General features: G+C 36.2%; 4 protein-coding genes and 2 non-coding genes across 9 annotated transcripts; 2 read left to right on the forward strand and 4 right to left on the reverse strand.

The window, feature by feature from the left end:
- The first annotated feature begins 1,541 nt into the window (after positions 1 to 1,541).
- On the forward strand, positions 1,542 to 5,054 carry LOC18035923 (cytochrome P450 711A1). Its single transcript, XM_006425497.2, has 5 exons — positions 1,542 to 2,170; positions 3,190 to 3,342; positions 3,470 to 4,256; positions 4,350 to 4,445; positions 4,548 to 5,054. The coding sequence occupies exons 1-5, from the start codon at positions 1,902 to 1,904 to the stop codon at positions 4,884 to 4,886; spliced, it is 1,644 nt and encodes a 547-aa protein (XP_006425560.1). The 5' UTR covers positions 1,542 to 1,901; the 3' UTR covers positions 4,887 to 5,054.
- A 242-nt stretch (positions 5,055 to 5,296) lies between these two features.
- Positions 5,297 to 5,368, forward strand: TRNAP-CGG. The gene has a single exon. It is a non-coding gene; the product is annotated as a tRNA-Pro (tRNA).
- A 115-nt stretch (positions 5,369 to 5,483) lies between these two features.
- On the reverse strand, positions 5,484 to 5,554 carry TRNAG-GCC. Its single transcript has one exon. It is a non-coding gene; the product is annotated as a tRNA-Gly (tRNA).
- Positions 5,555 to 7,699: 2,145 nt separating this feature from the next.
- On the reverse strand, positions 7,700 to 9,312 carry LOC18036563 (LRR receptor-like serine/threonine-protein kinase EFR). The gene has a single exon (XM_006425498.2). The coding sequence runs from the start codon at positions 9,090 to 9,092 to the stop codon at positions 7,818 to 7,820; it is 1,275 nt and encodes a 424-aa protein (XP_006425561.1). The 5' UTR covers positions 9,093 to 9,312; the 3' UTR covers positions 7,700 to 7,817.
- Positions 9,313 to 11,303: 1,991 nt separating this feature from the next.
- Positions 11,304 to 16,038, reverse strand: LOC18037451. Of its 4 annotated transcripts, XM_024180658.1 has the most exons (8): positions 15,660 to 15,750; positions 15,391 to 15,484; positions 13,582 to 15,291; positions 13,431 to 13,485; positions 13,030 to 13,178; positions 12,403 to 12,489; positions 11,780 to 11,908; positions 11,304 to 11,648 (listed from the first exon to the last, which is right to left on the reverse strand). In XM_024180658.1, the coding sequence occupies exons 3-8, from the start codon at positions 15,157 to 15,159 to the stop codon at positions 11,526 to 11,528; spliced, it is 2,121 nt and encodes a 706-aa protein (XP_024036426.1). In that variant the 5' UTR covers positions 15,160 to 15,291; positions 15,391 to 15,484; positions 15,660 to 15,750; the 3' UTR covers positions 11,304 to 11,525. The 4 variants fall into 4 exon arrangements, 2 of the variants coding, with proteins under 2 accessions (XP_024036426.1, XP_006425562.1); XM_006425499.2 differs by lacking the exon at positions 15,391 to 15,484 and having other exon boundaries at positions 15,660 to 16,038; XR_002904626.1 differs by lacking the exons at positions 11,304 to 11,648; positions 15,391 to 15,484 and adding an exon at positions 12,146 to 12,254 and having other exon boundaries at positions 11,816 to 11,908; positions 15,660 to 16,038.
- Positions 16,039 to 16,865: 827 nt separating this feature from the next.
- Positions 16,866 to 19,684, reverse strand: LOC18037452 (floral homeotic protein DEFICIENS). Its single transcript, XM_006425500.2, has 7 exons — positions 19,203 to 19,684; positions 18,975 to 19,041; positions 18,821 to 18,882; positions 18,618 to 18,717; positions 17,744 to 17,785; positions 17,588 to 17,632; positions 16,866 to 17,467 (listed from the first exon to the last, which is right to left on the reverse strand). The coding sequence occupies exons 1-7, from the start codon at positions 19,388 to 19,390 to the stop codon at positions 17,300 to 17,302; spliced, it is 672 nt and encodes a 223-aa protein (XP_006425563.1). The 5' UTR covers positions 19,391 to 19,684; the 3' UTR covers positions 16,866 to 17,299.
- Positions 19,685 to 22,470: the final 2,786 nt, after the last annotated feature.

Raw genomic sequence — 22,470 nt, forward strand, 5'->3', positions numbered from 1 at the left:
GAAGTTGGACGATGTTCACTAATTGTATGATCGGAAGCGCACAGCGTTTTGGCCCCCGGTCTGCTATGATATTAGAGTGATAAGATTAAGACCTAAAAGCTTGGAGGAGCAGAAAAGGGAATAGTCAGTAATTCTGTAAATGCGAGAGATGAGTACAGAATGAAAATGGAAAACAAGTCACGAAAAGCATAAAGGTGAAAATTATGTCACAAGGAATTCACGGTTCTGCAACAAGCATACATACAATTATTAATTATACATGCACGCCCACAGGCCACACCGGGATCATAGCGTGTGATAACCTGCTTTCGCGTCATGGGATTGAGAAAACGTGTGCACTTCACTGTTGCTTGTGATGCTTTAGTAGATGCCAATAAAACAGGTCATCCTATACGTGTACATTTTCAAGATTTATAAATATCTTCAAATTCACCATATATACAAGCTAGCTAGACAAGAAGAGATTGTTATGCTTAATTCTGTTTACAATTTTACTAGCGATTCTTGGAAGGAGAATAGTCCACCAGAGCAGGTGTTAATGTTACTATCTTAATTTGAAAATCCACTAAACTAGCTCTGATCTTCAAACGCAAAAAATTACTAGCTAGTCAGATATTTCATTATTTAGACTATACACTAAAATCTACATAAATGTGGAATTGTATAGATATACATAAATGTGAACTTGTAGGTGCATTCATTTTCCATTTTGACTTGTTATAAATTTGTTAAAACCCTCTCATCAGATCATATATAGATTATATCCAGTTCATTTGTATACGAATTTGAGTTGAATGGATCGGTAGATTTTTATTCTTAGAGAGTAATGACGTGTAATCTTTTTTAGTCGAGAGAACGACATGGCATTATTTAGGCTTGGCTTGTCCACTAGAAACCAAAGTGGTAACTTCAGCTCCACTAATAATACCCTGGAAATGAGAATGAATCACGAGACTCGAGCTTTGTGCAGATTTAAGCAAGATAGGAGAAACCAAAATGACAACATCCAAAACTTGATAGAAGAAGTAGACGTCACATCGCTAGCTGTATCCTTAATCTTGAGCAATGGCAGACTTGAAACTTCTCCTAATTCCATTGTTCCTATATTCAGCACCCGTCAAAAAACCATAATTTTAAGAAATATATATCCGGGTAAGTAACTGAGTTGAGGCCTGAGGGAACTCTCTTCCACTTGCAATAGCTGTTGGCTAAACTGTCCTAATTTTCTTCTGTTTAAATTTGTTGGGCCTAACCTCTGGACCAGATACATCAGTGTTTAACTTCTTTAACCATTAGTAAAGGCTAGAAATAGTGCTAATGAGGATGTTTTAGTACAATTAATATATGTTGCATAAGAAGAGGTCTCTAATCCTATGAACATTGAGTTGTGGTTCCCGTCGAGAGATCATAATCCATGGAAATTAATATTAAAACGATTAAACCTTAAAATGGAATGGCAATTAACTTTCCGCAGACGCGACAGCATATAAGAATGACAAAAGTTAAAAATTAACGTTGCAATAAACCTGAGTCCCCTCCACTAGAAGGAAGAGAAAAATGGGGCATTTAATTGCATGATTGACAAGACAAGACAACAACATCATCATCTCTAGAGCACAGAACAGAAGCCAGTAGCTGTGTGCCAGGTCAGGTGGTGGAGGCAGCGGCACTGTGTTGCTGTTCTCTGTTGAAGCAGAGATGTTTTAACTGCTCACATCCAACTTCTTATCCCACTTGACAATGTTCTCAATTTCACGGAAGAATTATTCACTAAAGCACAATCTTTAAAGATTATCGAATAAGTGTGACTACTGTGCTCTAATACCGACACCGTGTAAAGGTTACTGCTATTTGACAATAAAAGTTCATCTCATTCACAATCACTTACATAGACAGAAAACATGGCCTTAGACTTGGTGAATGAAATTCTTCCATGGTTTTTTATTTTGACGAACGGAGACTGGTTATTCACAAGATCGGCCTTCGTCACAGTTGCAGCGGCAGCAATACTAGTGGCGGGAGTGTTGGGCTACCTGTATGGGCCTTACTGCAAAGTTAGGAGGGTTCCTGGCCCTCCACCAATCCCTCTAGTAGGACACATTCCCCTTTTGGCTAGGTATGGCCCTGAAGTGTTTTCAGTTCTTGCCAAACGATACGGCCCCATTTTCAGGTTAGTTTTTGCAGTTTTTGTTCATTCATGTTCATTATTTAGACTTATCAACGGTGTGCCGTGTGCTTTCTTTTTCTTCTTTAATAATATCAGAAAGTAATATCTGTCCATAATATTTTAATTTCCAGAATAACTAGTACATCGAAAGTCTGAATACATCTGGATGTATATACATGTCCGAAAAGTACTATTGTAACATGCTATGCCCATATATGTTAACTGATAAATTATACGGTACCGAATAAATCAATTTATAAGGTATGCTTAGCAATCAAGCAATGAACAATAATCCAAACGTCTGTATTACGTGTTAATCTTTTTTTTTTTTTTTATAGTAATTCTATTCTGTAAATATATGATCTTCAGTGTTTTTTTAAAACATTTGATTAAATGAAAATAAGATAAACGTGTGTTTAAGTTTGAAAGCGAACAACTACTTAGTGTCATTTGGATTGATAATGTATTAATCTAGTAGATATGATCCACTTCTGATTGAAACATTTCTCATATATATATATACACAGACACACATACATCCAATAGCAGTGTGAAAGCACTTTCAATTAATTCTCCAGTTAATTTAGAAAACATATTTATTTCTTATTTACGTATTAAAGCACTTTCTATGAAATATCCGATAACGATTTGTTATAGCATGATTCTTTAGTTCTCCGAAAAGCATATTTGTGATTCTTTAGCTTTCTAAAGAGCATATTTTTATGATTTGTTGCAAGCGGGGTGTTTGTGTATTAACTAATACGAATGAAATAAGATAATTTATACAATTAAACCTAACTATATTTAATAACTGCTGTCAAATTAAATTCACTAAATATTACGTTATCTTAAAATCATAAGTTGTGTAAAACAATCATGTGTGCTGCCAAACTCAAGCTATTAAGTATTCACCAAACACTTTGGCAGCACAGTTGACAAACAGCACCAAAATAAAGAGAGGCTAAGCATTGGCGAGGTAGTGGTGAAATATAATGACTGGCCTTGTAATTTTCATGAAGCAGGTTTCATATGGGTAGACAACCTCTGATAATTGTGGCCGATCCGGAGCTTTGCAGAGAAGTTGGAATAAAAAAGTTCAAAGACATTCCAAACAGAAGCGTTCCTTCTCCCATTGCAGCTTCTCCTCTCCATCAGAAGGGTCTTTTTTTCACAAGGTATTTTCAAATAATCATGCAAAATTTCTTCACAACAAAGAGGAAGTTGCGGATACCTCTGTTGTTGCAGTGTAATCATTCAGTACTATTATATATGCGTTTATGTTCGGTGCTTGTGAAATTGCAGGGATGGGAGGTGGTCCGCAATGCGAAACACAATATTGTCATTCTATCAGCCCACTCATCTGGCTAGTCTAGTGCCCACCATGCAGTCCATCATTGAATCTGCAACACAGAATATTGAGTCCTCCAATGTACAAAACATCACTTTCTCTAATCTGGCTCTCACGTTGGCCACTGATACTATCGGACAAGCTGCTTTTGGAGTCAACTTTGGCCTTTCATCAAAACCTGAGTCCATCACTGATTCAATTGGCATTGCTGATAACCAAAGAGATGGAAATGCAGTCTTGGACTTCATCAATCAGCACATCTACTCTACCACCCAACTTAAGATGGATCTATCAGGCTCTCTCTCGATCATATTAGGCCTACTCATCCCCATAATTCAGGAGCCATTTAGACAGATTCTTAAGAGAATACCTGGCACCATGGACTGGAAAGTTGAAAGGACTAATCAGAAATTGAGCGGCCGGCTTGATGAAATTGTATTCAAAAGAATGAAAGAGAGCAAACAAGGATCCAAGGACTTGTTGTCACTCATTGTGAAGGCAAGGGAATTGGAGACAGAGTCCAAGAATGTCTTTACTCCTGACTACATCAGTGCAGTAACTTACGAGCACCTGCTTGCTGGATCAGCAACCACATCTTTTGCGTTATCTTCGATTGTATACTTAGTAGCTGCACATCCAGAAGTTGAGAACAAGCTGCTTGCAGAGATTGATGGGTTTGGTCGTAGGGAACTTGTGCCAACCGCTCTTGATCTTCAACAGAAATTTCCCTATCTTGATCAGGCAAGGCTTATTTTATTTTCAATTTATGAGCAATTAATAAAATAATGGAAAAGCCATAAATTCTTTAATGGCCTGTTTACATTTCATTTACAGGTGATAAAAGAAGCCATGAGGATTTATCTAGTATCCCCATTAGTTGCTAGAGAAACAGCAAAAGAAGTGGAGATAGGTGGTTACCGTCTCCCCAAGGTATTGTTGTCAATGTCACATATATAATGAAGGATAAAACTAAAGTAACGGTTGTGCCGTAACTAGTGATACTAATTAAACTTTATGACTCCGGGTGGGCAGGGGACATGGGTGTGGCTAGCACTAGGTGTAGTGGCAAAAGATTCAAAGAACTTCCCAGAACCAGACAAGTTCAAGCCAGAGAGGTTCGATCCAAATTGTGAAGAAGCGAAGCAGAGGCATCCTTGTGCATACCTACCGTTTGGAATTGGACCCCGAGCATGCATTGGGCAGAAATTCGCCATGCAAGAAATAAAGCTCTCGCTGATACATTTATACAGGAATTATGTATTTCGACATTCTCCTGACATGGAAAATCCTTTGGAACTTGAGTTCGGCATAATCCTCAACTTCAAGCACGGGGTCAAGCTCCGTGTCCTGAGCCGAACTTCAAGGCTCTAATATCGCCTTTGACTTTTCTTAACTTCTTCGATATCTTGCGTACAATAAGCCGTTTGTGAAATAATTCCGTTCACAGAGCAATGAATCTACATTAAACTTATATATGAGAACATTGTTCTGGGCTGCTGGCATGTAATGAACTCTCTAGTTTATCCAAAGCAAGTAAGCTACTTCTAAAACTTGTCATGATGTTGAACTAAAATCCAGGGATTTACTAAAGACTCATTTTGGTTAACTCAGAAACGAGAGGCCAATTTTGTATAACCTCATCCATAATTATAAAACAACTATGATATGACCCTTAAATTCGATTATAGTCAAATTTACTGGCTAGCTGGATATAAATGTGTTGGTCATAGTTGCAGTTTAAAATTGAATATTTTGATTTTAAGAGAAACTTTATCGTGGCTGGGTGTTTGGTCTAGTGGTATGATTCTCGCTTCGGGTGCGAGAGGCCGCGAGTTCGATTCTCGCAACACCCCATCAGATAGATTTATTATATTTCTTTTGCGGCAGAAAAGGAAAACCAAAACAAAAATGAACCGGAATCGGGCCCGAGTCTGTGCAGTGGTAGGGTGCTATTAACAAAAATGAGACTGCACCAGCCGGGAATCGAACCCGGGTCTGTACCGTGGCAGGGTACTATTCTACCACTAGACCACTGGTGCCCACCGTTGGTTAGCCAGTGCATAATCTTGAAATCTTACTTATATCCCTTTCTCATCACAAAGGCCCTAACGACCTTTAAATTTCTTTGCAACAGCATCTCAGCGAGTGGGGTCTATACATTCGGTTCACTGATATTCGGAAATCAAGATTGTCCGAATTCGCATGGACGCATATAATTGTTGTTAATCTACGATAAGCATCTCAAGTAGTTCTGTTTCTATCTATTTGAGATTTCTTAATACATTGTCATGGCCGTTATATGGCAGCCTTTTTGACATTCCACGTGTCATAAAACAAACGGAAGATAACAAATTCGCCGAAATTCCAATTTAACTGCCATGTTGGAGCACCTCCGTTCTCCGATTATAAAATACTTGAACACATGCTTATGGCATCAACTATTGATAATAATGGCTTTGGTTTCTTCTCTCTGTCTTGACGATTGGGTGAAAGGAAATGACCAATGAGTAAGGATGGGTAAAAAAGTTCAGAAATCTAAACAAAATATTATATCATTATTAAATACACAAATTTCTTAGTTGGAAGGATTCCCAAATGCGGAGTTTTGTCAACTGAGAAGGCTTCATCGTGGTTGAAAAAGATGCAACAAATGAAACAAGTAACATTATATTTGGTCTGAATCAAAACGTTATAACAAAGTTTAATTCAGTTTTGAAGATTAAAAAAAAAAATGTAATAGATCTATTTACAAGGAGGAAGTAGAGGTCCACATAAGCCAGGATTATCTTTGAATGCAAATAAAGGAATTTTGGCTTTGTGAGGAGGAATTCTGCCACTTACGTTTATGATTAAGGTTGCGCAGTTGTATTTTAAAAGTTACAATATTAAAGTGTATGGTAAAATTAACTGCTCTAATTTATTAGTTATGTTGATATGATTTTTTTACTTGTATAATGAAAAATCATTATATCTTTAATAATTTTGTTAAAATTATTATTTAAAATTTATATTTATTACATATTATTAACTTTTGTTTTATAATTACAATTTTTTTTCCCACGGCAGCTATAGCACTTCAAATCTCACGGCTTCTCTCGATATATATTTTTCCCCTTTTTTCTTTTCATATAATGGTTGCTTGATTTCCAGCGAAAGCATACCATAGACATAACATGGCAGACGGATGAGACAAACTTTATTCAAATTCATCAACTTTGTTGATTTCAGCAAGATTGCTTCAATTTTATTTCTATTCTTTTCTTAAACTCCTGTCAGAAATATACTTCACATTCATACCAACACCAGTACATTACATTTGCGTAAAAAACTAGAGTAATGTGCTGCAGATACACTCTAAACATTGATGCATATCCTGAATTTAAACCGGTTAGAACTCTTGAGCTAAACAGTCATAGCATCATGCCATGATCCTTTACGAATCACTTAGCTTTATTTAAGACAGCTGATCTAATGATTTTAATTTTTAGTAGTGTCTGGGAAGTTGGAACAGAGCTACAGGCCGACGGGTGCACTTTTGGAGGATTAGAGAAATATTTAGACTAATAACGACATCTAAAGAGTAAAGAGTAAAAAACAAACGTAGTAGAAATGGGAAGCTTCTTTTTTTTTTGGAAAGGAAAATGGGAAGCTTCTTTTTTTTTTGGAAAGGAAAATGGGAAGCTTCTTTGAACGAACGTGAATAAGCTCACAGCTGAAACAAGAGAACAGGTTTTAAGCAGCACTGGAAAAATGAAATCAAGATGCGGCCAACTTAACCGATGCCGAAGCATTCGGATGAAAGTGAGACGAAATGCTTGGGTTCTGATTACGTGTCATAATCACAATCGTCATCTAGAACCCAAAATAGAAATTGGACGGTCACAAATTTAGCCCACTTAATGCGCGTTTACCACACGTCCCATTCAGTCACGTCACCTGTCAGAGATCACAGTAGAGAGAGAAAGAGAGAAGGAGAGAGACAAAATAAAAAACAAATCTAGTAATGTTGAATATGTTGTTATTATGGATCGGCTTTGGTCGGTGTACCTGCCAACCATAACTCTTTTTCATCATCACTAGTCTTTATTTGTTTATTTTATTAATACAAAAGATTTACTGACGTCAAAAAATAAAATACAAAAGATTTACTGACTTCAAAAAATAAAATACAAAAGATTTACTACTTAAAAACAGCAATCTATTCGAGCTTGTGAGAAAATTGAAAAGGAGAACTCAGAGGCCAGAGGGTAATAATGCTAATAATAATCTGAAGATTAATTAGAAGCGCTAATCATAATTATTCTAAGGGATTACAGGGGTAAATCGGTTACACTCCACTAGCGATTTCTGTCGAGCGCCCTGACAGAAGAAGAAAGAGAATGGGCATCGGTACAAGCAATTATCAGCCAACCTTACATTAGCAGAACCCGGTTGGAGCTCCAATAGCGAACGGGGTATGGCTCCGAACAAGTAGTTACCTCCAAGCAACAGCCTCTGAAACGGAGCGATTCCGGGTCCGGGTACCGCTACCCTTATGGCGTACTCGGTCGGTATCATGCCTGTGAACTTGTTGTTTTCTAAAGATAGTGCAGAGAGCTTTGGCATTAGAGCCATGAACAAAGGAAGCATGCCTTGAAGCTCGTTGTTGCTTATGTCTACGGCTATGAGCTGGCTGCTGAAAATATTATTGTCATTGGTGGGTGCGGGCTGTTGTATGGAAGTGAACTGGTTGAATGAGAGAGTGAGCTGTTGAAGAGAGGGATGGCTAAAGACAAATGAAGGGACTGAGCCACTGAGTTTGTTGTGACTTAGATCCACTACTTGTAAATAACTCAAAAGCTTTAAACTCTCAGGCACTGTGCCCTGTAAGTTGTTGTTTCTCATGGAGATTTGAACGAGTGATGTTGGTAGTATTGCTGGTAATTTTCCTGATATTGCATTGTCGCTAGCATCTAAAAAGTAGAGATTTTTCAGGGAACCTAGTTCGGGAAACTCACCAGTAAGCTTGTTTGATTGAATTTCGAGGCGTTTCAAGCTTGACAAGCCATTGAAACTCGCGGGAATTGTGCCTTCAAGGTTGTTGTAATCAAGGTACAGTTCCTCTAAGCTAGACAGTGAGCCAATCGAGGTGGGTATTTCACCAGAAAACGAGTTTCTAGACAGGCCGAGTCGAATCAGCCGAGTTAGATTTGATAACGACTCAGGGATGGACCCAGAGAAGAAGTTATTTGAAAGGTCTGCGGTTTCTAAATAAGGAAGGTTCCATGAAGTAGTAGATAATGAACCAGAATAACCTGCCTGATCAAGACTCAGTTCCGTGACTCGGCTTAGCTCAGAGACCGAAACGTCGCACCTGAACCCACATGTGAATTTTTCACTGAAAAGACTGTCGCAAGGGTCAACCGAGAAGTCCCACGAGCTCAAGCAAGAACCTGGACTCACTGAGTTGGGATCAAGCGAGTTCTTCAGCTCTTTCATGACTTGAATGTCTCCCCAGTAAGTCTTTGATTCTGCTAGCCATGAAGCTGTGGCTAATAACAGAACAGAAAAGGACATAGAGAAACTGAGAGTGCCCATTAATTAGCTACTGGAGAAGCCTAGTGAAAGGAGTTTGAATGCTGATGTGATGTGGGAGATTGAAGATAAGAAGGATAGATTACGAAAGAATGGAGAAATCAGGACCGTTCGTTTAGGGGTGAGAGAATGGGGAAAGACAACAGAAATTGGTTTTTTTTATTGCTCTCATCCTACTTTTGGTTCTTAGTGGGCAGACAGAGATCTTTTTGTGGAGTGCCTTCACGGGCATATGTCAGAACATTTATAAACTATTGCAATGTAATATTATGCTCGAACATTAATTTAATTAATATTTGTTCTTACATATGCTTGTTTCATCACACATCACAGAGAGAGGAAGCTGCTTATGTGATCGCGTATTTGTTGTAATGGCGACACCTTGATACAAATTTAGTGACTAACGGGTACTAATTAATTGAAACTCTAATTTATTTGAAGTTTTATCTTTTTTTTTCCCCCTTACTTAATGACCATTAATTTAGTGTTCTGCACTGAATTTTTATCCTAATTTATTAGATACAAACCATATGGAGTTCGTTGGGGAATGTAAATTTAATATAAGTCTGTAATAGGTATAATTAGTTGGTAGCTTCGTCTCTAGGCAAATTAAAATTCTTGAGCAGGATGTTTGACAACCTTGTTTGATTTTCTTAACATTTGAATCTTATGTTGATGAGGTAGTTGAATTTCTGCACCTCTTATCTTGGACATGGAAGCTAAATGCATGAACAAAGAAAACTCTGGATATATTTCTGGAGCCTCGGCTTTTATCATTACTATCAATGCAATTTGTTTTCATGTTTTTTTTCCCTCCCTCCCCCCAATATTGAAGGAAGCTGGAATGTAAATGAAAGAATGATTTCCTGTACACTTCAATTTCCATCACATTGGAGCTAAGCTAAGCTTCTAGCAGCACGTTAGATTTCACATGGGTACTAGTTGGATTTGATATACGATGTCCGCATCAACAAAGCAGCTTGCAGTACTATGCTGCATGGATAGATCTTGCAAGAAGCCATGATGAAAGCTCATTTTTCAATCAATTAAGCTGTGTTTTGCGAAAATACGCAAACCAAAATTTTGGCTTCAACAACCTTCAATATCTTCAAAACAATGGGAGAAAAAAAGAAAATGCTTCTGCTTCAATATCTTTAAAATATTCAAACCAAAATTAGGCAAAGGCCATTACCCAATAGAATCAGATGCCAGCAACAAGGATGCGTTGCGTCCCTCGAGATTCAGTGGTTACTAGATATCTCACAAATTGAAGAATAATGGTAGGCATTTGGTTCTCATGCAAAAGTTAGTGGGTGCATTATTTATGCACATAATTGCTAACGAACTTTGAATTTTAACATTTCCAGCATGCAGATTCTCAATGGGCACACCCGACGCAACTAAATTGTTGTTTTAATGAATCCTTAATGGCTAATCATCCCAATTATCTTTATTGTGGGTCCCCTTGTGGTTTGTTTGTATTTTAATTTATCTTTGTATCGTGTTCACTCATTTTACAATGCCGAGGGACTTGCAATTCTCTTTTAATTCAGAGGCCGACACACACGACAACGAAAACGTAGAAAGGAAAACGAAGCAGAACTTTTGAGTAAAGTAGAATCAAATGAATACCTCTTCATGAATCATGGTTTCCCTCCCTTCATCCCTTTTGACGCCTTTGGTAATCCTTTTTCTTTAATCAAATGATGGTAAAATTGCGAAGCCAAATTGACCAACTCAAAATGTTCTTGAGCAACTATGTCTGTGAAATTGTAATTTAATTTACGGAGACGTTGTGCAATGCAAGTGATAAGTTTCCTTCAATTGTTTTGGTCAAAAAAAGTCTCTGTCGTACGAATACAGTACGGCCACGGCGTATAATACGTTGGTCGGTCCGAGCCTTTCAGCTCTTTCTGCAACTATGATAAAATCTGACACGTTAAAACTTCTAAGTTGGCAAAATTCAAAATTCTGCGATTCTTTTCCAAGTTTATGGTGATCTGAAATGATACAGTTTCTCTTAGCCGGCACACAGAGAGAGAGTGAGAGGAGGGGAAAAAAAAAGAGGAAAAATATCAATCTGATTTATATATCCGTTCAGTTGGGTTCAATTTAAACCTCTTAGTAGTTTCGTTGGTGGTCAAACACACGGAACCAAAAATTAATAAAATTAAGAACTACAACAATTAATTGAAGGTAGATGCGGGTAATCAGTTATATAAACAAATATCTTCCTCACTGTTCTTTAATTTCTTTTCTGGTGAGTATAGAGCTATCATTGCCGTATAACGAGTCTTTACATATATGTGAATAAGTCTTTACATCCGATCCTAATGTAACATTATGTTCCTGTGTATACGATACATTAGCTCATCGGCGTTGGAAGCTGATAAGTATTTCCAGAGAAACTAAGGGGAAAAGGACTACTTTCTCAGATCATGGAACCCGTTCAGACCATTCAAAATTGGTATTCTTTTCTTGGTTTCTTTTGGTGGCATTTTCCACGTACTCCCTCACTGATTTATGATTTATTTCGAACACGAATGCCATTTCCCTGATCTGTAAATATACCATTACTTTCATTTATGAAGTGGCTCATTGGATTGTCTTGGAATAAAAATCAATGCATACTTCCTACCCATAAACCAGATCAAGTAGCAGCATATGATATGATGATAGAACCAACATACCTCAATCAAACTACTTGAACTTAGACTTCCAGCCTGTCCAGTAGCAATTTCTTTGCCATTCAAAAACATAGAACTCTTACCAAGATTCTTCAAAAAGAAGGAACCATCTTGTTCCATCTTTATAAGTGCCTAACAACAAATGTAACATATTATACTGTCAGCAAAATTCAGGGCAATAAAAAAAAATGTCCATCTTGCAAGTGCCAAGAAGAAATAATGAATACTAATTGTACAACTCTGACCAGCAAAGGATGCTTAGATCTCAAACATTGTGCCTAAAAACCTAAACAGAAGCAATTTCTCTTTACCTATGGCCTATACATTTGCCCACATGTTTATGGGAAAAAACCAAAGAAAAAAGATTACCTGAAAATATCAATCATTGCACGAGGGCTTAGTTACTAATCTACCTTCTTGACATTCTTGATCTTTCTTTATTGGTAATTTGTTAGCCCTTAGTCCCTCCCTCGATTATCTGCTCAAGTATTATAACATGTTGATCTGATAGTATAGCTACTTTGATTCTCTTAGTGCCAATTAACAACATAAACTCAAGATCTTGACCGTGAATAACAAATGCAAGTATGAGAAGAATCACATTAAAAAAACCTAAAGAAGTAAACCTGTCGTCTAGATATTTTGTTGGCACGCCCTTCCCTTCCCAAGTCAATATCAACATCAATGCCATCTGTTGCTCTGCCAAGTATGATCTACAGAGTTGAAAGAAGTTATACTAGGAAGATGAGAACAATTTCACATCATTTTTGCCCAAACAAACAATACAGAAGAGCACAAAGCAGATAACATTACAATGGCCATGCACATGTAGAATTAGCTTATCATGAATCCTCTGAATTAACATCCAGCTATAATCTAATAAATTCAAGGTCTACCAGCAATTAAAAATTTACAATCTTGCCCGAATCTAACATCTAAATTCAAATGACTAAATAAGAAAAGCATAGACCTCCATAAACTTTTCACAGGCCAGTAGATAGGGTCAACAAAGAAAAGAAAATCTTTTTAAGTCATCTATAAATATGTTTTTTTTTTTTTTTTTGGCACTTTACTATGGGCTAGATCAATATGGATCTACCTCCTATCTTCCTATAATTCAATATACCTACTACAGCAGAGTATGCCATTTAGAAGGATATCATCAAAGCAATCAAACAGTTTTACTCCTAAATTTGGATGTACTTGAAATATATAACTTTTGAAAGAAAATGTCAAAGCTTGTAAAATAATACCTCAGTTGTCTTTATATAATGCTTCAAGCGGCGACCATAAAAGATGGCAAGTGCACCCTGGTAAGAAATTGCTCTCTGCATTGCAGATTGAGCACACTGTTCCAACCTTATAATTGTCCTCTTGGTATCCTCATGTTGATATCTTGACACTAGACATTTGAACGAACGAAAATGTTAACATAGGTAGCCACTGGTGTCAGCCATTTGGAAATAGAACTCAACATAAGGCCACATATTATGTGGAAGCAAATTAAATTAATCTCACGAGAGACAAATTATTAGGCCATAATCAAGTGTCTAAATGTTAAGATGGTGGAGTTTCCGTAGAACTAATTCCTAGCAGTACATTATTGTTTCTAGAAAACATGGTATGCTGATTGAACTGAGCACCTAATGAGTACCTTCTTTACTAAAACATTGATCCCAATCATCCGGGCATAAATCCATATCCAGTATCTGAAAGTAAAGAAAAGAAAATAAATGACTTAATTCTCGATAATTAAGAAAATGTAAACATGAAGATCTTTTCATTACAAAATTAACAAGAGTTACCAGTGATTCAATATCAGAAAAGTATGGAATGTCATCATCACTTTCAGATTCTTCGTGATCTAGTGATGCTTCCTGACCTAAAGTTGAGGGGTTTGTACTGGAACTTGCATGTAACTGCAGATCTGTGACATTAAATGCACTGAGAGAATCCTGCTCCACTGCAGCCTGTGCAATGGATTTTGGGGTGGCTAGTCTTGATCTGCATTGACTTGGATCTGCATGGTCATTTTCAGCATTTTTGGGGACACCAGCAGGACTGATGACATCAAGAGACTTGGATTTAACTCCACCGCTAAAAAGTTGGTTGTGACTGCTTCCTGTAAACAAGTCTGATCCTCCCATCTGGGAAGCAGTAAAAGATGGTGAAGAATTGTCTTCTTTCCTCAGGCTTAGTTTCTTTTCATTTTTCTTCCAAGTAGTGAAGGATGGAGCCAGGTCACTAACCTCCTTGTGAAGTGCTTGAACTGCGGAAGAAGTAATCACTTTACCTGGGATAAAATCATCGTTGCAAGGAATCTCCGGGTCTTCACTGTTCAATATGCATTCCATCTCTCTTTCTGGGCGATCATGAGACTGAAAATTTCTAAATAATGAAGATGAAGGCACTTTGACATCTGAACTACAAACATCATGTTGATTCCCTTTGCCAGAGGGGGATTGGACCACCGTAACCTCCAATTCTGCATGACTTGAACCATCAGGAATTGCAAGGCATGTCCCAGGTAATTTAGTATCAGGTACATCCTCTTGATGAGCATTACTTTTAGGAGAACTCAACATTATTGGAGTATTGCGATTACTACAAGGCTTATCAATTGTGTCTTTCGCATCTGCATCCATGGGATGAAGCTGCTCATCATTCTCCAAGTTTAAAAGAGAGTCTGAAAGATCAGCTAAATCAGTTTCTGAGATAGCAGATAAACTTATTTTCTTTTCATCCATATCATCAGGAAGAATAAATGTCACTTCTGAAGTCTGACCTTTAACTTCGTGGCTCAAGTTGATTGGCATTGCAGGTGCTGGCATATCCTCAATTGTCTTCCAGAGAGGTGTCCTAGGCTGTGGAGATGAACACCCCAACGAGTGAAATGAAGTGTCACCTTCTGGCAATGTATTGGAGGGTCCCATTCCCTCAAAACTTGGACAATTCTCAAAGTCAACTAAAGCCTCTCCCATAATATGGGCAGGATTTTCATGCTTAATTTTCTGCTCAAAAACGTCATGCGCTACTGATTCTTGGGCAAAATTATTATCTTGTGTGGCGCAAGGCAATAAATCTATGTCCATTTCCTGAAACTCGAAACGGTTCTGAACACAATCTCCAAGCATGGAACTCACAACTCGAGTCTCATGGTTACCTTGACAAGCAACACCATCACAGATGCTACCATTTCTGTTTGGTGAACCCAAAATATTTATATTGGGAGAGTTTGAAGGTTGGATGCAAATTTTCTTCCGCAAGGCATGATACAGTCTACGGACAGTCTCAACTTTTCTTTTTGGAGTAAATTCTGCAGCGTCCATACCTATACCAGACCTGATGGATTTTGATGAAGCAGAAAGTTCAAACTCAACCATGCGAGCAGAAGCTTCTGCTGAAATAACAGGGTCATAGAGGAGAGAATGCCACCGGTCCCGTAATTCTTGTATCGTAAACTTGCGAGAAAATCTCACGGCACCTTTAGCAAGTGCTTCCAAAGAAGCACCTGCCTGAAATTGAAGAAAATTACAAAAAGAAAATGAATAAATTCAGTTAATTCAAAAGCTATCCAGAAAATAAGCTTATGCCGTGAACAGAACAGCAAATACCTTTGTGGCTTTCCAAATTCGAGACGCTTGTTGCTTATTAAATACTAATAACAAGTATTACCTCAACTGAGCAGAGTACACTCATGACAGGAAACTAGAATACATAGACAAAATTCAACCACTTATATCAACCGTAGGATGTGATTTCTAAAAGGCTAATCTAACGAGCCAGGAAAAGAAAGAATGAAGCTGAACCTAGGCCTAGGGTTTCATTTACCAAAAGAAGAACAACTTGGAAATTAAATGATAGAAAAATAAAAAAAAAGTACCTCAACGGCGTTCTTCAATAGGATGTCATCTTCGGGGATCCAAGAAGAGACCGAAACAGCAAGGGCTGCCATGCGTCAGCAAAGAATTCACTCCAGGATTCAAATGCAACGAAATTGATCAGTGGAATTGGGGAATGAAGTGGACTTGTGAGACAGTGGCTGTGGCGCTCTACTTGCTGGTTGCTGAATGCAGACTGCAGAATTTTCCCATTCAAAAACGCGGGTAAAGATTTTTTGTTGGACCTCCTGAATATCAAGCAGGACAATTTTTTAGTTATCTATTTTTGAAACACAAAGACAGTATTTTTGCAGTTCAAAAGCTGCAGGTCGTCCTCCGTACGCAGAATCGCAGATAGGAAATGCCTTTTTTCTTTTTTTCTTTTTTTGAAAAGCTATTTTAAATATTACATCTATTTTAAAATCAAAACTAAAATGCTTTTTATTTTATCGAGAAATCTTTAGATTTTGTCTACGAGTTTCTGATGAAGTTGATTAAAAACAAAAATAAAACAGTTAATTTCTTTAAAACTCAAAAGTATATATATTATATAATTCGTTCAAAACAAATCACTTAACCAATAATGAAATCATTGTTGGGGGGCCTTGGGGCTGCCTACTGGGGCCTTCTGACTAAAGGCCCAATAAAAAAGCATTTCAAATCCGGAATGTATAAAGCCCAAAAGACTGACTTTACTTTAGCTCTCTCCGCAACAATTTTGTTCCTCATTTTCGGAACTTGGCATCTCACAGCCTTGCTGGCTGCAGCAAGAATTGACAACTGACACATACGGATTCTTATAATCCTACAAATAGCTGCTTTGACAGCAATAGTAGGGTTCTTTTTTTTTTTTTTTTTTGCCATTTTTCTTCTCAATAGAGTCAAGAGAAGCTCGACGTCCGAATCCCAACTAGCATATCAAGAAATAAGCATTATATATATATATATATCTAGAATTCATTTTTGTATTCCCTGCATGGAATAATAAACAAATAAAGAAGCTTAAAAGATGCTGCAGATAGATGGTATTTGTCCTTGGTTACTTTTCTTTTCAGGAGCATCTATATGCATATATATATCGATAAATTTATTCGTAGCTTTCCAGGTTCCATTTGTTTCAGTTAGCCTGAGAGATCCAAAATCAAACTAAGACATAAATCCAATTGCACTTGCAAGAAAAGATGGAATTCGATTGAGAGAAATTTTAAAAGAACTTCAGGCTTGATTCAAACATGCATAGCAGCAGTCATTGACTGCACCGCAAAGGTTAGTGATTCCATAAATCCGTACATGATGACAATCAATCAATGCCATCTACTGGGAAAAATAGAAATGGTAGACAGAAACACTCATATTATATATAATACAAACTTATTGTGAATATGTTTACACACATGGCAACCATAACACAAGAAAGAAGGCAGTGAGGAGGGCCCTTTGTGTTTCATCATGGCTAATTATTAATTATCAAATTACACACCGCACAAAATACGTACGTACACAAATTGAGAATTGCAGCAAGTCTGTGCATCTCGAAATTATTTCTTTTGCCAACCTAATTCAGTAATAATGATAGCACACATTTAGAATTAATTTTGAAACCTGAAGAGATCGGTCGATGTAATTAACCTCTCAAATGCAATCAGGCAAGGGTAAGATCACTGGATCCATACCCCCCAGTCCCCTGGTGAAGGTTTTGCTGCTGCATGCGAAATGCATACAGGTTAGACGCTCCATTTGCTAATGCCATTGCGGATTGATAGTCTCCATTGTCAACTAATCCGTAATGTGGATCGTCATATTTTGTTTCCTTTAATTTCAGAAAAAAACGACAAACAAATAAATTAATCACAATTAGGTTACATTGATAAACCATCAAGGAGTAGAAATCAAAGGAACCAAAACAAAAGACTATAGTTTAGAATCTCACAAAGTCCAGCAGGATGTTTCCATGCCTTTCCTCCAAGTTTCTTACCTGCAATATTAATAATACATTAGTAGTTCAAGGACTAATGACTAATGGAATACAATAAGAACAAAGAAATTAACTTTAAGCCTGCAGTCTGTTTATAGTTCACTAAGTTACCTTCTTCTTGTAGGTATCTGTCTGCGTTTTGATCACATGAAACTGTAAAAAGTAAGAAGTTTGCATTTGTTAGCTTCAGTTAATTATTGAATGATCTGACACCAAAACCAATGACATAGTACAATCCAGTTTTACACAAACAACCATATTTTTACTTGGCTTTGTTTCAATACTCAAAAATTTAGTATCAAAAAAATTGGCACAGTTTTTCATGAATCTCTCATACACTTTTGGATAACATAATCAACATTCAGCTTTATTTGAAATAATAATAATTAAAAAAAACTAATGTTTGTTGTTATTGGTTGGCTTCCAAGCTGATTATAGTAAAATATCTCTCTTGGATTTATTGTTAATTACTAACTCATTTGTTTTTGTTTTTTTCCATTACTTAGAATTAGAGCGATTTATGCTTCATCAAATATCACTTAATCGATTTAAGAAAAAAAATGGAAAAATAAAATAATATCAAATTGATCTACAAAAATTCCAAATCTATAGTTAATATTTTGCATCTAGTTTAAAGTGGGATACTGCACCATAATCGATGTCTGGAGCATCCTACAAACTTCTTCAAAATAAAGTTTCCTGATTACCTCAAAAATATGCAAAATACAAATATTAAAGAAAGTACAGTGATAAATTGATAAAATTTATGCAATTCAGAAAATCTACGTTTTGAAAAAAGGACGTGGTTATACAAAGATTGTGGAATTTTTTCTTTTTACTTGATTAATAAGATCCAGTGCTGTGTCTGTGTGGACAAAGTTTTTGCCTTGGAAGTAGTTTTTTTGTTTTTTAATGCAAATTAGGTTCCGTTTTGGGAAAAAAAAAATTTGAAAACGGAATAATTAGATCCCCAGAGAGATAAAACCTTTCTTTCACGAACGGTAGCCGCAGAAGAAGACATGTTTTGCTCAAGACCACGCAGTTCTTCAAAGGTTAGATCATCCAAATCCTCTCCCATCCTCTGCCTTTATAGATATTCAAATACCCGAATCAGCTCTAGCTACTTTTATTAATTAATTAATCAATCACATTCAATTGCCACAACAACAGTATTCTGATTATAATTACCTGATGTCTTTCCTTAGCTTATTATTGATCTCTTTCAGTTTCCTGTACGACTCTTGCATTTTCTGCAAATTAAAACAAATCAAACATATATAATCCAAATGAAAAAAAAAAATGATTAGCGAATGGATCAATAAAAAATCAAATCAAAATATACCGCGTAGTGGGTGCTCCAGAGATCAACCCCTAAACTCTTCTGGTATTGATCGAACATCTTCTTAGTCCTGCATTAAAAAAAAAAAAAAGCAATTAATGACCCATAAATAAAGTTCATTTCAAATCTTCAAAGTTTATATTAATTACTTGTTTTTGTGTAAATATGTATTGTATTTATTCATAGAAAGAGAGAAAGTGATCACAGGTAGTGATGGATCTGTAAGCATACGTGGTTGTAGGGCTTATGTACTCGTGAAATTTGCCAGTGTTAGAGACCATGATGAGAGAAACCTTGGCATCACAGAGAACAGTGAGTTCTTGTGCTTTCTTGAAAATACCATTTCTCCGCTTAGAGTAAGTGACTTGTCTGTTGGTAGGGTTTTCAATTCTCTTGATCTCGATCTTTCCCCTACCCATATCTCTGAATAATTCACCTAGCTATAGCTATTCACAGTAGTATTACCGAACAAAAATGATAAGAGCTAAGAGCTTAATTGGACTTTCAGTTGCAAATAGGCTACTTGATGGGAAAGAGAAGAAGAAGAAGCAGGGAAGAAGAAGGAAGTGGGGGTTACTATTTTTGGTGAGTGAGATAGAAAGTAGGGTTGTTGTGTAACCAAGAATATTATTTTGCTATAGTTTAGTTTCGTGAATAATTCAATTCAATTCGGTAACTGGTGGATGCATAATGCTCATAACATGTGGTGTCGGAAAGTGCTTGGGTCATCACAGGACCATCAGCATCCAACCGATGAGACTTTTCCTTATAACCTCCTTTGGCGTGTTAGATGTTGAAAAGTTTATCGAGTGTTTGCACTTTGCAGTTAGTATCCATATTCAGTTCTCCCCCCAACACCCTATATTATAACCAATCGAAAAATTTAATCTAACCACTTGATCCAAGGATCGATGAAATATATACATCTTAATAATCATATTTCAATGAACTATATGTTCTTTTCTCTTCCTTGCATATAAGAAAGTTTTTAAAAAATCTCTTAATATACAAGGGTCTTTCTTTAAAATTTTTAAATATATTTCTTTATGGTAAAAAAAAAAGAAAAAGAAAATTATCTCTGCACTGCAACTATTTTGTTTCATGTATATTCAACCACAAAATTTTTTGTTGATTTATTCTATGCACCACTAATATTTTCAAACTTATATCAATCAACTACTTTACCATTAAAACTATTAGAATCTGTTAAATAATCTAAATAAAATGACTATTTTACCCTTAAATATATTAAAAGACCATTTTACCCTTTGAAACTTTGAAAAATTATAAAATTTTATAGATTTAATTAAAAAAATTAAAAGACCATTCAATAGACTCTCATATTTGCTAATAGTTATGCTTCTTATGTAATTATAAATTTTGTTATTTTTCCAATGTTTCAAAGAATAAAATATTTTTTTAAAGCATTCAAGTATAAAATAATCATTTTGCTTAAATGCTTTAACAGATTCTAAAGTTGTTAGTAGTTAAATAGTTGATTGATACAACTTTGAAAATATTGGTGGCGCATACAACAAGTCAAAACTTTTTTATGGCTAAATGTACATATGACAAAACAATAGCCGTGAAGAGAAAATTTTTTCCAAAAAAAGGGGTGGATAAAATCTAATCAATATTTTAATCTCATACCTTCTTTACTATTCTATTCAAGTAGACAGTAAAATAAAATTGCTATAAAACCATTCAATTGTCTTGTTTTACAACTTACCAATAATTTACCTTAAATTATATTTTGCTTTTTTGGAACTAAGATCTTTTCATGGTTCAGGGTTCTCCTAAGTTTTATGATCCTGTGCCATGAACATTTTGAATAATACATATAGTTTAGATTTATTTATATTTTTTATTTTTTCAAATGATTACTAATCATATGACCTTAAATTTTACTCTAAAGAAACTGAAATTAGGAGGAAACCTTGGTCCTATTTTATGATAAGTACTAAAATGCAGTGGTCACTAAAGGAAAACGAAAAACACTTTGCATTTTGTACTCCATAATCTGCTCAATATTGTAACTAGCTCGCTGGGCATGAGAGATCGAGTCTTTGAGGATCTAGCCACTATACTATTGAATAGTGGTGTCTTATCTATCCCATGCTAGCTGGCTCGAGTATTTTACATACAGCTATAGAGACGTCGGGCCGCCAAAGGCGTAAAGGGCACAAGTAAATATCATTTTGAGACAAATACTCGTAGATTTCAAGTTCTAACAGCTAGCCGTTGGCTCCTGCACGCACACAGATACTAACACTGGCACAGCAAGATCCAACGAATTATAAAACGAACCTCCAATTACACCACAACTAGATCTCTGCAGCTGTAATAAATATAACAAGAAGCTAGAGGGTGGTCACAAATATAGAGGCGTCCTTGCACGAACAATTAACTAACGCTGTTAAGCAGCTTAAGTAATGGACGACGTTGATTGGTTATTTCTATGACATATCTATACCTCCCACGTATTTTAGCTAGCTAGCTATAGCTTTATATAAATGCATTGTTACTTGGTAGGCGGCAGCCTCTAAGATCCCATCATGACAAATATTTCTCTTCAAAAGCTGCATGCTGATCCGTAGCTCTCTCTTTGTCAAACCTGATCACACTTTCAAAAGCTGTATATCGCAGATGGCAGTTTTCCTCCTAATGCATATATGCAGGCGGACAAGCGAATGCACTGGGCTCATTTTTGTACCGTTGTCTATGATTTTGTAACAAAAATACATAAGAAACTTATTTAATTGACTAAAGAGTTTCATAAACTGATTACTTGAATTGGTTATATTGTTGTTGATCTCCTCGAAATAAATTTATAAAATGGTTTCGTTTAGCATATCGTACTGAGCCGCTGCTGGTTGATGAATCCAATTTTGCTAAGTCCGGACATTAATTAATTAGTAGGTTCGGATTTCACGATTAGTTTAGTAGAATATTTTAGTGAAGGTGGATTTAGGTAAAAAAATTTCACAAGTAGGAAAAGTTCCAACCAATTTGCAACCCAAACCGAAATTGTACTCGAACTTTCAACCTGAATTTAAAATAACTTTTCAACCTGTTTTTGGTTTATTCTCAAACTCGAATGGATTGTAACGTGAACCAAAACCAGTAAAAATCGAACTAAAACCCGAAATATCCACCCTCAATTCTAAGGATATTATATCAGGTTAAACATAAACTTTTAGTGATAGTCGATATTAAGGGATTGAGCTTAGAATTTTTAGATATCCAACTCAAAAATTTATATTATTGGGTGAAGGGATCTATCCTAGATATAAATATGAATAACTCCCTTTTACTAACCAATGTAGAACACAACTCAACAATCCTCCCTCAGATGAAACCATTGTCGAACCCGAACACTTTCGTCTAACACACCTGAGTTATTCCACCCCCACATTCTAGCTACAAATGTTTAGTTTTGATATCACTTGTTAGGAAATTTTATCTCACTTAAAATCTAGATAGCAAAATATCAAAAAGT

Source organism: Citrus clementina, unplaced genomic scaffold (genome assembly GCF_000493195.1).
Source record: "Citrus clementina cultivar Clemenules unplaced genomic scaffold, Citrus_clementina_v1.0 scaffold_7, whole genome shotgun sequence".
NCBI lineage: Eukaryota > Viridiplantae > Streptophyta > Magnoliopsida > Sapindales > Rutaceae > Citrus > Citrus x clementina.

Coding starts and splice junctions, on each gene's coding strand:
- LOC18035923 (XM_006425497.2), top strand. CDS start 1,902: ATGGCCTTAGACTTGGTGAATGAAATTCTTCCATGGTTTTTTATTTTG. Junction 3,343..3,469: donor AAGGGTCTTTTTTTCACAAG/GTATTTTCAAAT, acceptor GTGAAATTGCAG/GGATGGGAGGTGGTCCGCAA. Junction 4,257..4,349: donor AATTTCCCTATCTTGATCAG/GCAAGGCTTATT, acceptor TTTCATTTACAG/GTGATAAAAGAAGCCATGAG.
- LOC18036563 (XM_006425498.2), bottom strand. CDS start 9,092: ATGGGCACTCTCAGTTTCTCTATGTCCTTTTCTGTTCTGTTATTAGCC.
- LOC18037451 (XM_006425499.2), bottom strand. CDS start 15,731: ATGGCAGCCCTTGCTGTTTCGGTCTCTTCTTGGATCCCCGAAGATGAC. Junction 11,909..12,402: donor ACAAAATATCTAGACGACAG/GTTTACTTCTTT, acceptor ATTTGTTGTTAG/GCACTTATAAAGATGGAACA. Junction 11,649..11,779: donor GTTCAAGTAGTTTGATTGAG/GTATGTTGGTTC, acceptor GTATATTTACAG/ATCAGGGAAATGGCATTCGT.
- LOC18037452 (XM_006425500.2), bottom strand. CDS start 19,390: ATGGGTAGGGGAAAGATCGAGATCAAGAGAATTGAAAACCCTACCAAC. Junction 18,883..18,974: donor TCTGGAGCACCCACTACGCG/GTATATTTTGAT, acceptor TTTAATTTGCAG/AAAATGCAAGAGTCGTACAG. Junction 17,468..17,587: donor GAAACATCCTGCTGGACTTT/GTGAGATTCTAA, acceptor CTGAAATTAAAG/GAAACAAAATATGACGATCC.